The sequence below is a fragment of the Condylostylus longicornis genome, unplaced genomic scaffold (assembly GCF_029603195.1).
Source record: "Condylostylus longicornis isolate FDR11 unplaced genomic scaffold, ASM2960319v2 ptg000013l, whole genome shotgun sequence".
NCBI classification, from domain to species: domain Eukaryota; kingdom Metazoa; phylum Arthropoda; class Insecta; order Diptera; family Dolichopodidae; genus Condylostylus; species Condylostylus longicornis.
The window spans coordinates 17,252,001-17,271,127 of record NW_026577982.1 but is presented as its reverse complement, the minus strand read 5'-3'; the positions used below and the strand labels follow the sequence as shown (position 1 = coordinate 17,271,127).

Sequence of the window (19,127 nt, the reverse complement as noted above, 5' to 3'; positions counted from 1 at the left end):
TTTCTTATATTTTATGTTGTTGAATGCTATTTAAAAAATAAATGATAAAGATTGCGTACAAAAGCAATGGGACATGTTTAGATTTGTTTATAAAAGAATTGAAATTTTGATAAATTTATTACGCTCTTTCTTACTTACCTTTTTCAAATTGATGGCATAAAATTAATATAGATAATTTACTCTTGTATCCGTTTCCTAATGTCTTAATTTCTTTAATTGTTAAATAAAACGTTATTGATATCCTTTAACAAAACATTCATTATAAACAAAACAAAATATTCTTTTAGTCAAAGTTAATTTCCAAAGAAAAATACCTTGAGTAAATAAGAAACAGTACAATTTTTTAAATGCATTAACAAATTTTAATTAAGAAATTATAATTAATACATTCATATAGAGAAAACCATAGATTCTAATCGTTCTTAATATCGATTCAAAATCTTAGGCAGTTTAGATTCCTTAAAATTTTAAATTGCTTTTTAGATACAAAATCAATTTATAACAAAATTTAAAAAAAAAATAAAGTTGATTTATCCAACATTTGGAAAATATTCATATCTGAATGCTCTGAGCCAATATAAAAAGGATATTAGAAAAATTTTGACGACAAAATAATATTAGGATACTTTTAGGGGTAAAGTTTTAAGTTTAGAATAATACTGCTGTGTGTTTGCCAAATATTCGTATTTCAGAAACACATACATGTGTGTAAAATTAAGCTACATATGTTGAATAAATGAATCTTATTGTTTGTAATTCTTTAAAATAAAAGGATCAAGTGTCATTAAATTCTATTGAAAACATACTGCTTTGTTAAAAAAATTTAAAATTTTGACAAAATTTTATCCTTAAACAAAAATAAATTAAAATTCATAATTGTTTTATTTTTATTTTTATTGATATGGAAAGAAAACTTCATAATTGTTTTTTTTTTAAAGGAATAAGAATGATTCCACTCATTATACTTACACAGTAGAATAAAGAGTGAATTGATGTAACAAGAATTTGTTTTGTGTACATTCGTGAAATTCGAATTTTTTATTTATTTTTTATAGAGGTTTCTTGTATTTCAATTACACATTTTCAAAGTATTCAAAAAGTTTTATATTACATGTATATGTATATAGATATTAACCTTTCAAACAATCAATAAAACGAGAATTCTTAAATTTTTTTTTAAATATTCAATTCTGAATAAAAAAAGATTTAATTTGGAATATCCTTTTCATTCCTTTTCTACGTATTTCACCATTTTGTAATATAAAACCAAAAAGTGTTGCTTAAAAATGTTTTTACGAGTATTTCATTCATCCGCAGTAGGTTTTAAAATTTTAGACAAAAAATGTTAGATCAAGTAAATTTTTAAAAAAATATTTTTAATTTTTTTCTAAACCTTTTATTAAAAAAAAACATTTAATTGGTGCGTCAGCAAATTAAAAGACAAAACTATTTTTGCAATTTGAATTTTTAAGTAAGAACTAATTTAAGGACACAACAACAGCAGGTGTTTCAGCAGATTTCATTAAAATGATAATTATTTTAAAAATTAAATTTTTGGGTGTTGTAATTCGCAATATTTTTATTCGAAAATAATTAATTGTATTTCGTGGAACAAACTACAATTTCGTATACTGTTCAATTTTAGCAATGTTCTCTTTAAATCAATTAAAATAATTTTATTTTTCAAAAATTATTTATTATATAAAAGTATCTTGAATTAAAATCGAATGAAATAATGTAAATTAAATAATGAGTAAATTAAATGATTGAAATCACTTGAATTTTATTTTATGTACGCTTATATTTTTATATACGTTTGTACACTTCTGAAATATTTAATTAATAATTCATTTAAAATGCATAACTAAAAAAGATTATGTAAATACTTGTTATAAAAATTAAGTTAAATGTCGTATATCTACTCAAATGAGTGATAAATAATTAAAAAATATGGAGAGGAAAAATAAAAACAATCAATATCGATTAAAAAATTTTGACATTTTAATTTTAAAAATTTTTCATATTTTGTTATATAATCTTATAAAATTTATTATTTGAAATTTTACGAAAATTTCAAAGATTTTATAAGATTTGAAATAAATAAAATTTTATAGTTTTGAATAATGGTTGGATTTTAGGAGCTAATTAAATTACGCTTGAGTGTTGTATAATTGCAAGCACAGATCTATTTGAAACAATTATTGTTATACGTTTGGTAATCCTTAATCTGGCTGTATTGGTAATTGTTACTTTAAATAGTGAATTCGAATTGTAAGAGTAAAACTTCCAAGAGTTTACATAGCTCTTAGTTAACAAAAATATTAGTTTGATTTCTTGAACTCACTTTTTTTCCAATTTTTTTATTTTTTTTCAGCTTAATGACTTGCTAATTTTGAAGTTTTTATTTAATTATTTTATTCTTTCAATCCGATTTATTTTTCTCGTGTTTCATATTTTTTTTACATTCAACAAAATACTACGAAAACAAAGTTTAAAATTAGTTCCAAAATACCGTTTCCAAAATTTCCATTTTTTTATTAGAAATTTTTTTATTGGAAATTTTTTTATTAGAAATTACTTACAGCTAAAACTTTGTTCATTTCTTTAAAAATGAAGACATGCTGCACTAATACTCGTCCGGTATGTCGGAATACATATTAGTTGTAAAATAAGTAAAATGAAAATAGTTGAATAATAAAGGACATAAACAGAGGATTTGATAGTAAAATTAAACGAAAAATAAATATAAAAAGGACAGGAACTCAGCTTATTTAAAGTGAAAAATATTTTTTTTTTCAAAGCATATTATTCTTAATTTTACCCTGAAATTTCTGGAATCTTTCTTCATACATACATACCCACATTATATTGAAAAATATAAAATGAAAAAGAGAGTTAAAAAATATTGTGCTAAAATATTGCTGCATAAAATTTTTATATTATCCTTAATGTATTTATAAATTCGTTTTTCCAATATCTTTTCGTTCCAAAGCGATGGTGTAGGGAGGATCAATTTAATATAATTCTTACTGAACTAGGATAATATTAAACATTAGGCTTTTAAAAAAATTTCAGCAGTTCATCATAATATATATTATTCACGCGCATAGCATACATAAATACAATTATATATTATAGTCATTATCATATTTTTACCTGAGTTCTATAAACAGTTGTTATTTTATGATAAATAAATATTATGCAAATTAGCATATTTTATAAACATAAATATACATAGTAACAGAAACAAAGCGCAAAATATAGGCAGAAACCATTTTTTTCATATTTGGTATTATTTTTATATTTGTATGTTTGTACAGTAAAAAAGAGTTGCTATATTTTAGCACTTTTCAAAAAACTTATGAAAAAAGTGCTTATTAGTTTCACTCAGCCCGTCCATCTGTCCGTCCGGTCGTTTGTAAGTCCGAGGATGTGTTTACAAAACTTCTACACCCTTGAAGATAAAATGCTAATTTAAGTAATTATTGTAGAAAATCAGATACATTTTTTAAATTATACAAACACAGGAAATTAGTGGCTGGTTTCTTCTCCGCGGCATATCATATTTGAACTTTACAAAAACAAAATGAACGTTTAAAATTTATCATTATCTAAAATCCGTTTTGTACAAACTTTTGATATAGTTTTTCTTTTAGACGTCAGGTTGTAGGAGTCTAAAACTTCAGTAGCTCTTAGATATTCATAAATAATTCATTTCGTTAGAAGAAAATTTTTTTTTGCACCAACACCAGCTCTCAAGTTATCGCGGCTCGAAATTTGTAAAATTTAAATTTTTGGCACCTTATTTCAAAAATTACATGCATTGATCATCCTAAATATATGCAATCTTTGAAATATATTCGTATATGAATGAAACTAAATTTTTATAAGGGAAAAGTGCTACATTAAAAACCCTTGGTTTCACTCAAATTTACTTTCTTTTTTCTTTGGATTGCATAAATTATAAGCTGTAAAAATAAAAATAAAATGCTAAGTAATTCTAAAAAAGCAACAAACCTTGTTTTAAGCCTATTTTTAATCAATTTTTCCTGGAAATTCAAATAGGCTGGAAAAATAAGAAATGTTTTATAGTAAAAAGTAATTTTCTTACGGCTAAATTATAGGAATAGAAATTGAAAATATTTATTACTTTTATATTAAAAGAAATTATATTTTAAAAATAAAATAAGTAATTATTTTTAGTATTTACCTTTAATCATTCAACTATTATCCAATAATTTAGTATTCCTTTGAATTATTTTTACAATTTTTCTATATTAATCCTTGGTGATCCATTTATAAGGTAATCAATTTGTTTAATGTACACAAATAGTTACGAATGAATTCAGGAAATTTATTTTTAATATTTTTTTTGTTTTCCAAAAAAAATATATATATATTTTATTTATTTTGAGTTTCTGTGCCCTTCTTAGTAAATATTTTTTAATTTAAATTGCACATATTGAATTTTTTCATAAAATTTTCCAAATATTTTTAACACTTTGCTTATAAACAGAAATTTTATATTTAATAATTAAACCACTTATTTAATATATTTTTTAAATTCCTAATTATTTTTTACTATTTTTAATATTTTTTAATATTACAATAATTACAATACACACAAATATTTAATTGATTTTAGTTAATAATTAATAATTAATAAATTTTTTTATTCAAATATTTTAAAATTTTATTTTTTTGTTTTTTTTTTTGTAAGTTATTTATAAAAGTTATTAAACATTAAAATGCTTGCGTATAATTAAATTGTAGCATCTATTCAGGTAAGAAATCTGTATGTATGTATGTATATCCGTATAAATTTTGTGCTTTTATTATTTTTTTGTTATTTTTAACTTGGCCTCATTCTACAGGTACAGGTACGTTCAGTGTATCCTATTTCTTGTTTTTGTTTTCTTTTTGCTTATTTACTATTTATTATTTACTACTACACTATGTATTTATGTATTTGAACTATTTACTAGTGTTTTGTTGTTTTGTTTCTTACAAATTAAAATTTGATTTTGGTACATAGAAAATTAATATATGGTTAGTTAATTGTGTACGAGTCAAATGTAATTTGGGTTTGTTTGTTAAATTTAATATATTTTTTTTTATCGTAATATTAAGAATTTTTTTTTTATTTTAAGTATGTTATGTATCTGTAGAAAATTTTATAAAAACAGAATTTCATTAAAAGTATTATATTCTTTTATATGTTATATAAATGGTTATTATTATAATTAAATATATGTTGTAATATAGCTATTAGTGACATACATAATGTAAAAATAGAATAGTTATGAAGATAAACTTTTTTAACACTATTTTCATACCTGAATACTATTATATATAACGGACATGTACATGATATATATATATATTTATTTATAAGTGTATAATATAGTATATGAACATTGAGATGAAAATTAGGTCAATAGGTTTCCCGTTCAGAAACCGGAGCAAAAACTCTACAGGTGTATAGATTTTTTTTAATTTTTTATTTGTTTTTAGTAATTATTTTTTTTTTTTGTTATCGATGATGATGATGAAATTGGTTGTTCCAATTTACTTTTTCCAATATGTTTTTTATTGATTCGCATATGAAAATATGTTTTTCTCTTATGTATTTTGCACTTTGCACTTTTTTTAATACGGAATGTTCATGTAATACCTTCATATAGAAAATATTTATATTTATTTATTTTCCTTATGAGAGTTATTTATATTGTATAATAAATTAGTAGTGTGTACTGAATAAGAAAAATAAATACTATTTACGTCTTACATACATTTATACGTACATATGTATATATATATTCAATAAAAATGTAAAATTGAAGTATAAATATGCTCCTATAAGAGAAAAGCAAGTTTCTTAACAATGTTCTTAAAGTAAATTAATAGTATTCCCATCCTTAATAAACATTTTTTTTCTGCAATAATAATAATTTTCTGTTCAATTCAATTACTGTTATCTTTGAGTTAAATAGCCGCGGTTTTAATGTATGTTCTTACTTTATTTTTAAGGAAAGGAATAAAAAAAAATTTGAATTTATAATAGTGTAGTAGTAATCGAAATTACATAACTCAGTTTATATGATATCATACGAATAAAATGTAAATTGGTAAACGCTGAACTCCTAAGATATTAGGAACAAAAATTTTATTTTCGTATTTTTAATTTCTTGTAAGAAATAATTAAAATTTATAAAACTATTAACACGTTAATTATTGCCCTTATTGTAATAAAAGTCATTTATATTATGTTCTTAACATCATTCCGTTACATTTGAAATGATGTTTATAAAATCGAGAATAATAATGCTGTAGAAAAAACTGTACATTGCAAATTAATGTTCTATACTTTTTTAGAATAAAAAAAATAAAATTTTAATTTCTAAAATTCAACCAAAATTATACCTATCTTTAACAGAACACGGTATTTGTTTAAAACAATTTTTATAGACTGATAATGAAGGGTAAATTTTGAATGTGTTTCTCATATTTTGTTTGAAATGATTTAGTTAAAAGCCCTGTTCATATATATTCGTTTCAATTTCATAAAGTTAATTTGTCTTATCTTCCGTGAGATGAGAGAAGTATGTATACTAAAATTGAATATTTTATTAGATCAGTAATTTCTTACAAATAAGTACTTAAGAACATGAATAAAATCCCAAGAATTGTTTACTTCACAAGAACAATATTAATTATAAATTAAAAAATATTTCTTCCCCAATTTAACTCAATTTGTATTTGCAGAAAATAAAGAGACTTTAATTAAAACAATTTTTTTATAGAAATTTAGTGTAAAACTCTTTAAACATTTGAAATTTTATTACGTATACGATAAATCCTTTGCTTTACTTCTAAAAATTTTCAGTCATTTTCGTGTGGTTTTTCTTCATCTACTATATTTTTTGAATTTATTATTTGTTAAAGTCAAAATTTTTTATATTTGAATATTGTGCGTTATTAACTTATCAATAACTTTATAAAATATTGTAAACTTAAATATTGTGCGAAATTAAACAATTACCCTTTTGCTATCGCATTGTCCTTCAAAATTAAACTCTTATTTTTCCAAAAAATATTCAAAAATTTTATTAAATATTTGCTACTTTTTTTTTAATTTAATTTTTCATAAGCACATTTCTTGAATGAATTCCGTTTTGAAATAAGCAACAGATGGAGACAAAAAAAAATTAAACAAAACAAAAATAACACAAAAAAAAATGAAAAAAGCAATCCTCCGGTCTTTTTGAAATTAAAAAAAAATTTTTTTTCGTTTTCCTTTTCTCTTGAGAATTCACACAGAAGTTTTTTTTTGCTATTTTATCTCTTTTTTAATTTTTTCCGTAAATGTGTTGATTTTCCAACGGAATTCTGAAAACTGAATTGTTTAGAATGAAGCTTGTTGCATTTAAGAAGCTCAAAACAACAAATACCAGCCACACACGTACTTAAATGAAAGTTCGGTATATTTTTTTATTTTACTGTTATTTTCACTAAAACAACTGCCTCATTCAATAATGTAAGAAATAAACTTTTATTTTCATACAATCATAAAAAAGCTTATTTAAATTTAAGTACACATGAACCGATATTCCTTGAGTAAAGTTTCCTCTTGAAATGAAGTTTTGTGAGAGAGTTACAAACGATTAGTGTTTGCTATATTACATAAGTGTACAAAATTTCGTCATTTAATGTACATACAAACAGAGAAACTGAGAGAATAAATTGAATAACTGCGAGTATTAAATTTAATAAAAGCTTAAATTTTTTTTTTCAAATAACGGTAAAAAGAGTATATAACGAATATCTTTCTTTTTTCACTTTAATGTATTTGCGTCGGATTCCTTTTTTTCCTTTTATCGGTTTTATTTGCAACTTTCTATTTTTAATACCAAACAAAAAATATAAATTACTACCATACGTACATTGATGTGCCTTTCATCCACATGCTTTTGCACAGTTCGTACTGTTAGTTTGTACATAAGTGCACACATGTATTTCAGTTTACATTCAAATAACATGTAGAACATATTCCCTGCTATTCAAAATGTTTTTTATTGTCTCTAGAGTATGTATATTAAAAGGATTTTTGAAACTTTCACCTGACAGCAAAATTATCTTTATAAATTAAATTGCATTTTCATCTTTTTTCGCAGTTTCTGTTTTTTTTTAATTTTTTTTGTAATTTATAGATACATATAAGATCGATGTGATGTGGACAAATGTACAGTTTTAAAAAGCTTTTCTCACCTATTTTCAAAATACATGCATATTTCGAAAAAATACTAAGCACACAACATCATTTTAATTGTAAAGGAATGTAGAATTCGCATTGATCAAATCGTTTCCCTATTTGTTAGATTTCATTAAGTTCCAATACTGCTATTATGTTTCAGGTAATCAAATAAAATGCTGAAGATAAAAATTTCGAAACTAATTAAAAAATAAACAAATTCAAAGTTTTCAAAGTCAAATTCAATTAAGATCTCTACAAAATTTCACTTCCATATATGCAAATCTCTATAAAATTTCACTTCCATATATGCAAAATTCATATTTAAGCTGCTGGACTATAACAAACAAAGCACTTATTTGTAAAAAATTGTGAAAGAAAAGTGTTATAGGATATTTTTAAGGGTGTCCTAAAACAAGTTTGTTTTCTATAGAAAAAATTCAATAACACATTACAAAAAATATTAAAAAATTTTTAAACGCATAATTTAAAAGAATTTTTTGGAATATTTTTGGTCTTCGTCTGAGATAATCTTTGCTTACTAACTCTTTGTTTTTTCATATAAATAAAAAGAAGTATGGGAAGGGAAAAATTTTCCACTTTCATTAAAAATTTTGATTTTAATGTTCTTCTCATTATAATTAAAACGGTGTTATAAAAATTAATGTGGCAATTGGTCGAATGATAAAAATGACTAAATTATGCGAATGGTGTAAAAATTAATTTGTATTCAAAATTAAGTAACTTATAAAATTGCATATTTTAGGTAACTTATACTTTTTTACCATGAATTACTATTTTTAGAAAAAACGTTTTTTTTTTTCAGTTTATATTTCCATTAGAAGAAATTTTTACAAAATATACTGATCAATTCGGGTTGCAAAAGTTAAATTTTTGTTTTAATTTTCTATTATTCTTAAATTTTTCTTATAAATATGATAAATAAATTGCATTTTCTTTCAAATTTTCTCACAGATAAAAGCAAAGACAACATAACCATTTTATTTGGTTAATAAAATATTTAAACATGAAGATTTTTTACATTGCCTCTTATACAAAAGCACGTAACCGTATCTCCACGTGTAAATTTTAATTTATTTCGCGTAATTCTCATAAAATTCGTACATTAATTTATTATTGTGTGCTTTAATGTTTGAAGGAAACAAACTTGATCTCTTAATTAATTATTTAAATTTTTCCGTACACAATACATAAACACATAAATGTATTAATATATGTACGTATATAACATATTAGCCTTAAGAGATTACACTAAAAGAACATGATATCATTCACATATACTCACATACATACATATATTATTTTAAGAAACAAATAAAAGTCCTTATATACGCATTAAATTTAATTGCAATTTTTTTTTGTACATTTTCATATTTATTGCGTTTATTACTAAAAAATAATTATTAATGAAAAATCCTTAAAATATGAGATTTTAACGACCTTGTGCTAAAAAGATGCATAACTAAATTATATGAAAAAATTATAATTTCAAGTAGTAAAATTTTAAACTAGAATTTGGAAATTTCCTAAATTGTAACACTTGAAATTGTTTGAAAATGATTTTGATAAAGCAGAAATATGCGAATTATGAATTAATTCGCTAAGAAAAATTCCTTTGCTAAATAATATTCTTTTGAATAAAATTTAAAAAAAAAATTATTAAATATTTGTTCAATGTTGGCAATTGTACAAAACAGAGCGAACATAATATATTTTATATTTTTCCCCTCTCATTGACTGAAGACTCTATCATAAATAATATTAAATTTAAATTCGAAAATTTTTTATAAAAAATTAATATTTAATTAAGCGGGAACATGGTGCAAAATTAAATCAATTTACAGGACTGCAGTCAATTTAAAGGGCTTAAGCTCATATATGATAACAATTTATTCTTTAAAGATGAATAAGCTTTTCAGAAGCACATAAAAGTAATATGCTTCTAAAATATTCATGGATGTCAAATTTAAATCCTTTGACTTTTTATCAAATACTATACCTAGAATTTCTATCAGATATTTTTCTCCATTATTACATTTTCGTCTTAATATGAATTAAAACGACATTTATTCTTTAAGGATTTGTTTACTTTTACACATGGAAGAATATAGAGAAAGTACAGTTACATAGCTGTTTGAATGGACGAATGAAAGTGAGTTATATAATCGCATTGGATTATTATTGGAGTTTGAAAAATTTTTTGAGTATTTATAAAAGATTTTGTTGCACTTTCACCAAATGTCTTTCAAAGTTAAAAATAAATTTTGTATGAAAGTGATTTGAGTAAAATGTCGAAAGTTTTTATTTTATTTTTGATAAGGAAATTAAGAAATTGAAGTAGATATGAATGTGTAAGATAACAAAAAATCAAAATTTTTAAAATGATTATTTTAAATCTGAACAACACATCTTAAAGAGCAGTGATGATGACAGGATAGAAACAAGAAGAACAGTAATTCAGTAATTGATAAATCTGAATCGATTTAAGTATGTGTTTCGGTTCGTTCGGCATCTTTCCTCTTTTTATGCAAGTTTAATTTTTATTTTAAAATTTTAATGTATCATTGGATTTATAGTATTTAGATGTTAATGGTTGTCAAATAAAAGATGAAATCTCAGTCAGAAGTAGAGAATGCAAGAATATGCAAAAAACTGTAACTCTCTTCTAGAAAGTGACGAGTTCATTGATACATTAAAGTTTATATATGATAAATTAAAACAAAATAGTTTTAAATAAATTAAGAAAATATTTATTTTAAATAAATTTAGAGGAAATAAACGAAGTTAAAAAAATAATCTCATCTTCAAAATTTATTTCCTTTGGAGAATTTTCCGTTTTTGCTTTAAATCAAAAAAAAAGTTTCAATGAAATTTTTGAACAAACTTTTTTAATCCTTAAAATCTTGAAATAATTCATTTTTTTTTTCTTACATTTTGGTATTTTTCCTTTTTTTAAATTTATAGATTTCCAAGGTTATTAACCTTTCTTAACAGTCACAATGGTTATTTTTACAAATTTCGTATTTTTACCTTTACCTTTTTATTTAAAAACTTAAATTTTTATTACACATTTCTTTTTGTTTGCTGTCAGTCTGACTACATAATATTTAAAATCGTTTCAAAATAATAACTTAATTTTGTTTTTTTTTTTTTCAATTTTTACCGAAATGATTCCCTTAAAGTTCAACCCCTTACTACTCGTATTTACTTTTCTGCAACGACAAATTCAATGGATTATTAGAATTTTATATTTTCCTAATTCCAGAAAGAAGCACTCAGGGTCCAGTTCGATGCCGATTTCTTTTTCATCTGGTTAATGAAATATTTTAAAGTCAAATGTAACAATTTGAAAATATTGTAAAAATAAAAACCAATAAAATTTATATTATATATGTATGTAGTTGAAAGCGTTTTGCAGCAGTTAATATGCAACCGTAATACCAGAAAACTAGGATGATAGCTTTTTATTTTATTCAATGTGTTTATTAGTTGATTTGCTTGTACATTGTGTAAATATAGGAAACACCTCATATTTAAACATCACAATTAAAAACAAAAATTTATTTAATTGAAATTATAAAATTTGAATATTGGCTTTGCCCTAAAATCTGCACATCAACATAAATATACATGAACACTGACGGCTACGGTACTCCCGATTGCGGTATATTTTTTTTTTATTTCAAATTTATTTTGAGTTCAAAATTTTTAAGTAGTAAATCCTATGTATTTCTTTTCTCTAATTTGTTTTACTTTTGTTTACAGGGAAATTGAATTACAAGAGAAATAAAAGTACATATATAAAAAAATCATCAAATTTTTTTTGTTAATATAATAAAAAATATTCAATTCAGAAAAAACCAATATTCATACATTAAATTGATTAAACGTACTCTAGAGAACTGTAAATTGTTTATTTGCAGCGCATTTTCATTTAAGTTCTATACTGATTTATTCGAAAAGGTGGAGACCTATTTTTATGTTTCTATCTCTTTTTGTGTTGTTGTTTTAAGGTTGAAAAGCCTGAAACATTAACCAAACGCAAACTTATTAATTTTGCAATTAAAATTTGTAATGAAGAAAAATGAAAGATTTCATGTGATAAAAAATTATTTACTTCACAAATTGTAACACTTTCAAAATTGTTGTAACACTTTGTTTGATTCTTCTAACATATGCTATAGTAAAAAATTTATATATTATGTATATTTATTTTGTAATTTTTTTGCTTTAAGGGTATTTTCCGATTAACATGTGAGCATGTTCTGAAGACACTTCGCAAAGAACGTGAAATATTATTAACACTATTAGAAGCTTTTGTTTATGATCCGTTGGTTGATTGGGCTGTAAGCGATGATTGTGCAAATATTGGTGGCGTTGGCATTCCCGGTGGCGATGTGGAAAATCCAACTAATGCTGTAACAACAACTAGTAACTTTGCGCGTACAACAAAAGCTTTAATCGCTGCTGTCGATATTGCTGCGTTAGATACATCATCAACAGCAAAATCATCATCAACAACTTCTACAACTATCGCATCAACTAATAACAATCCAAATAATACAGAAATGAATCAAGAAAAATCTGAATTTCATGATTCTGATATGGAAAAGAATAAAGAAAATGAAAAGACAACTGGCTCTACTGATATTTCTTCTAATAATAATGCTGGTTTAGATGGTGGTGGTGATAATGCTGTTAGCGCAGTTGGAATTAATATTAATAATGTCAACAATGGAAATATAGCAGATCGACGTCCATCTAGAAAAAAACTTGAAAATGAGGTCATGCGTAATACACTAATAACACGTTTTGCTGAAATTAAACCAGCGTGGACACAATACAGGTCAGTGACATAATTACTCTTTCTAAATAAGGCAATAGTATGCTGAAATATACGAAAGATATTCAATATGTACTACTATTAAAAGCGGCTTCAAGAGTTCAATATTGGAACTGTTTGTACTTTTATTGAGTATTACCGAAAATCAACCCAAGTTCCCAAAACGTCCCAAAAAGGGCTTAAACAACAAAATATAGTGTCTGGAAATTTTTCAAAAATTTTCAAAATAATTTTGTTAATCTTTTAAGTATTAATATGTATGTACATATTATATTTGTATGGGAAAGAATCTTAAAAAGAAAAAATGCAATGCTTAAATCAATTACAGTCAAACAAGAATGAATTGAGATTAATTTATTCCGAAGGAACATACCAAGGTTAATTAGTGAAGTATAAAATGAGAAAATGGAAAAATGTATATACACATACAGACATCTTTAAACATACTTGTATTTCTATGTATGCAAACCAAAGAAAATGAAAATCGCTTTCCCTTGTAGCAGTTGTTCAATTAAAATTTTATTACTCTATCGTATATTTTAATGGCTTTCAACAACACATTGACTTTGAATTTTCTTGAAATTCCCAACCTTGATTTATGATTCTCTTAAGGAAAGTTTTGTAAGGTTACTACCTATATGCATTATATTGAAATCAGTTTTTCAAGTTTAAAAATAATTAGTTGAAACTGTAAAATCTACTTTATTTAAGTAAGAATAATTAAACTAATTAAAAAACAAATAAGATTATAATGAATATTATAATATACATTATAAATACTATAAATATTTTAATAATTTTTTTATTTTTTAGGAATGATTTAACTGAACAACTCCAAGATATTTATAAAACTATAATTGATTTAGAGATGAAACGACAGGAAATTATTGAAAGTGAAAAGCATCGCAATTTACGAGGGAAACAACACGCTATGGTACAAGAGATTTCTGCGCTTGGTACGGCTATGAGTAGTCATCCATTAAATACGATCTCGTTACGATATGAACATTATAAAAGAGCTCAGAATGATTTCGAAATTGTGAAAAAAATCCTGGAAACAAAATATGAAGAAAATACCGATAAGAAAATTGGTTACCTAAAGACCATTTCTCTAAATATGCAAGAAGGCATTCATAATGATCGAAAAAAATTTGAAAATATACTACCATTTGAAAACGAGTTTAGTTGTTTGAAGGATTTCCTTGCGAATAGTGCACAAACTCAATTATATAATCAAGCTGATCAAGTGCGAAATGAAATGTGTACTTCAGTTGAAAAGCAAATGATTTATTCGAAAGTAGGATTAGATACGTTAGAGCAATATATCAATATTGTTCAATTCTATCCACGTTCAATATTACTTAAAAATCGTTTATTTTGGTATCAGGATGTAACGAAATTATTATTAGAACATTCGGATGAGCATCAATTGATTAAAGATAGATTCGAAAGTTATATAAGGCAAGAAATGGAAATACCAGATAATGTTCAAAATATAGTGCAATATGCATCAGAATTGGAAAGAATTTGGTTGGAAACGAACATCAACTTGACAAAAACTTATGAATTACTAAACAGCGAAAATCCTGTAACTATTGTAAGTGTTATTCAAAATTAACTTCTAAATACTTTTTCAATTATATTTTTCAAATAATTCATTGCATTGGTAATTAAAATTATTATTTTCATGCAGAAATCAAATATTCATGATAGTCTCGTATCAATTCAAGCGTTTATGCAATCTGAATCAAGTGAGTCAGTTGACAAACTATCGAAATCAGGTCTTCTTTGCGCTATTATGGAAATCATAAATAATTTCATTCAAATTGAAGAAAGTGCTTCCATAGATCCTACAAATCAATTGCGATACATTACAAATTCAAATTGGATTCTCGATGAATATACAATTTTTTTGAATCAAATGATTGAAAGCTTAACACTCTTTAATAAAAAAAATATAATAGAAATCTTAGCCGAATTCAATTGTCTGATTCAATCTTTAAGAAAACTATTAAATGTTTTCAACTCGGATATTATTCCAAATATTGTAAAATTTCTTATGTCAGAAGATGATGCAGTTCTTAAAGGATTTGATTCTATAGTTTGCCTTCAAAATTTTCATCAAATTGATGCACTTTTTGAAAAAATCAGACAAAATATTAATTGTGAAAATGATATTCGTGGATTGAATGAACGTTATCGATATATTCAAAAAGAAATGGTTGGAAATTCAAAAGTTTCGGAAACGATTAATTTAACCGAAAATGTTCTTAACGAATGTTACAATAATCTAATAAAGTTGACTGAACGTATTGATAATTTTGAAGACGATCCCAAATTTGTTAAATTTGATCATTGGCGACGATCGAAAACTATGATGGTAACACTTTGTACTTATGAAACTTTCTATTTTTTTTTGTTATGTTTTAAAATTTGTTTTTTCGTTCCAGTCAAAACATTTGTGTGGTTCTCATATAATAAAACAATTTTTCGAAATTAAAAAAATTCGAATCTTAATTGAATTAATCCTTATTGGAAGGAGACTTTCTAACTCCATAAAACAGAGCGATGTTCAATGTGTTTACGATATAAATATATTTGTTCAAATTGTAATGAATCTGATATCGGATATCTTAACACATTTTGTAATCGGTCTTGGTTCTCGCATCTGTACACAAATTGAAATCGAATTGTTAAAAGATTTATACACACATGAATTTCAATTGGTTGAAGAACAACAACTATATCAGCCACAAAAATTTGAAGGTTTGCTAAATTTGTCTGTTGAACACAATATTTCCACTGGATTATTTACACTACCATTATATGGGCATATTCAAATTCTATGGAAGAATCTTTTAATTTCCGTTAAAAAACTTAATATGATTGAAAATTTAAAACTAACAATAGTAAACCGAACAGATAGTCTTAAACATATGCAAATAATATCATCAGTTCATTATTGGATAAACGAAAAGATACTTTCCGCTCAATTGGCACTGGGTCATGTTATAAACAGAAACATAATACATAGAAACTTAATAATACAAAGTATTCAACAAACAATGCAACATATTCGAGCATGGCAAATTTCAATTGAAAAAATAAACTCGGAGCTAACAGAATTTACAACAGCGATAAATCAACGTTTAAAATGGGCTGTAGGTGCCAACCCGAATCTTCAAAATATTCGACAAGAATTCGAAGAACTTTCTATTAGAAATGATAATAAAATTAAAACTTGCCTTTTAATTAACACGAGTATTATTCATGATTTCAATTGCATTTTAGCTTATGAAATGTTTAAGAGTAATAATCAAAGTTTGGATCAAGAATTTTTGCTTTTAGTTGAACAAGTCAGACAAACTTGGAGAGCAAAAGTTACAGCTGATTCACAAATAAGTTTAGTAGAAAAAGGAATTGTTGAACTACTGAATCCAGAAGGCAATATTGATTATCAATGGATTAATAATATAACCGGATTGTTAGATGATATAATTGATGACAATCATAATAATATTGTTAAGTGTGAAAAAGATATTCAAACTATTCAAGAAAATTTGCAAGCCCTTGGTCAAAAATTAAGATCTCTGTTAGATAGCGAACTTAGGATTGATGTACGATATTTACTGAAATTGGTATTTAAAATTGAGGGTGGACATCAAGCACAGAGGCAAAAACAATTTCAATCCAATTATAAACAGTTATTGGGGAAAATTAGTGACTTACATGTAAAAATATTAAGTAAAGATTTCACAGAAGGTAACTGCCATGAAATTAAGGAAATTATTGGAGATACACAACGTGAATTAAATGAACTTTATGAAGAACTTTTAAAGCTCGTAGCAGACGGAAACGACGGTAGTAATAAAGATAGTAGCTATCAATGGGATGGAACTAAACAATTTAACACACCAACTCGTGAAAGGAAAAAAGGTAAAGAAAAGGAAGCTGCATCAATTTAATAAAAAAAGAATTTTCTAATAATACAAATATTTTTAGGCAATCAATTGGAGCAAAAACGTAATGCGTATGGCGTTTCTGTTTGGCGTCGCATACGTATGAAATTAGAAGGTCGTGATCCCGATCCGAACAGAAGGCAAACTATTGCAGAACAAGTGGATTGGATGATACGAGAAGCCAGAAATCCCGACAATTTAGCAGTTTTATATGAAGGTTGGACACCATGGGTTTAAAATGGAGAAAGTAAAAATTATACAATTGTGGAAGTTACGACATTTATAAAACAATTAAGATAAAGTTAAAAAATCATAAATCAAAAATATCATATAGCATTAATCAAAAAATATAAAATATAATATTTAAATATAAAACATAAATAACGCAATAATAAGCAGACAAAAACTAAAATAAATACAAAATAACATCAAATGTTACACCAGTTTGCAGTAAGAGAGAGCTGTAAACAACACCGTAGTTGCTTTCATTATTGTGTGTATGTCAGTTTTGAAAAAATATATAAACATATACATTATACTTATTATAATGCATTATTGAAATCTCTAAACTTTTGTAATACCCATTGTATGTTTATTCTAATTGTATTTTGTTATTGACTATTGAAATATTTCAAGAATTTGTCGCGTCAAAATATTTAAAATACCATCACAATAAATATAATTTCAAAGGGCGGAGAAATTCATAAAGTAAATTATTAAAATTATATTAACGAATACAAAATACAATTTTAACAAAAGGATAACATGTAAAAGTTATAAAATCATGCTTAAAAATCAGTAAAAATCAACATCATAAAAGGAAACTGTACATTAAAACACACATATTCAAAATTAAAGAGAATTTTAATAGTTTTTTTAGGAAATCATTTTCATTTTTATTTTTTACAAAATTTTTTGTTTTTGTTATACTTCTCCAATTTTCTAGCATTTCAAAAGCGAGCAAATTTGTTTTAAAATTTAAAAATTTAATTTTTCAATAATTCCAGTACTGAGTTGGCATAATTCAAATTTTTTACAACTTCCTATGTTTTAATAATTCTTATCGATCTTAACAACAAACAATTATAAATGAAAAACTTTTTAACTTTTATGATAATGGCAAGATGGTTTGGAAAATAAAGTTTATTTTATTAAACCGAAAAGTTATGTTTTATTTAGAATAATTAGTTTTCTTTTTAATGTCTTCTTTTCTCTTACTGTTTCTTTTTAAAAACTTAATCATATTAATTGAACAATTGGAAAACCCAGTAACTATTTTAGTGATCAAATAGTGAGCACAAATTTGCAACGGCAGAATCATGCTTATAATTTTAAATTAGATTTTGAAGGGAAAAGTTTTTGTTTTAATATGTACTTAAAAAATTTTATATTAATTAATGCTTTCAAACAGTTTTTATTTCTTACTATTTATGTACTTGCATATTTCCAAATATTTTTACATATTTTTGTACAACCAATATCTATTTACTAATAAATATTATATTTTAATATTATTATACAAGTATGTATGTATTACCACTTTTCTATTAAAATTTTCGACTATTTACGTAATGTTACTTCAAGTACATACTAATTCAAGTTTTTCAACGTTTTGTTTTTTTTTTTTTTTGTTGTAAAGTACATACACGTTTAATGTAAAAATTATGTTTAATAAAAAAAAATTTTTTAAAAAAATTTTGCTCCAGGTGAGGCTCGAACTCACAACCCCGGCATTGCTCACAAGTTACTGATTATAAGTACCGTGCGCTAACCAATTGCGCCACTGGAGCTCTTATTATATATTTGTCAAATACACAATTAATGCTACCAATTAATATTACAGTATTGTCAGTTTTTTTCAATCATTATTTTTATTTTCATTTCATAAAGCTGCCATTTCTTCAATCAAATAATAATAAAAATTCAAAAGAACAGTAAAGTTTCTAAGTATTTACCAACAATTTTATATATGTATATACATATCTATGTTTTGAGCTACATATTATATGTGTACATATAGGTACGTACATATTTTAAATAAACAGCCAAATTA

General features: G+C 24.3%; 1 protein-coding gene and 1 non-coding gene across 2 annotated transcripts in view; one reads left to right on the top strand and one right to left on the bottom strand.

The window, feature by feature from the left end:
- Positions 1-18,172, top strand: part of LOC129605635 (serine/threonine-protein kinase Smg1) — a 77,999-nt gene extending 59,827 nt beyond the window's left edge. The window contains exons 8-12 of the mRNA XM_055515524.1: positions 12,508-13,118; positions 13,929-14,712; positions 14,809-15,495; positions 15,566-17,051; positions 17,118-18,172. Of these exons, the coding sequence (XP_055371499.1) occupies positions 12,508-13,118; positions 13,929-14,712; positions 14,809-15,495; positions 15,566-17,051; positions 17,118-17,311 (3,762 nt within the window). The 3' untranslated portion in view covers positions 17,312-18,172. The remainder of the gene's footprint in view (positions 1-12,507; positions 13,119-13,928; positions 14,713-14,808; positions 15,496-15,565; positions 17,052-17,117) is intronic.
- Positions 18,173-18,772: 600 nt separating this feature from the next.
- Trnai-uau (transfer RNA isoleucine (anticodon UAU)) lies at positions 18,773-18,864 on the bottom strand. The gene is given in 2 exon segments: positions 18,773-18,808; positions 18,827-18,864. It is a non-coding gene; the product is annotated as a tRNA-Ile (tRNA).
- Positions 18,865-19,127: the final 263 nt, after the last annotated feature.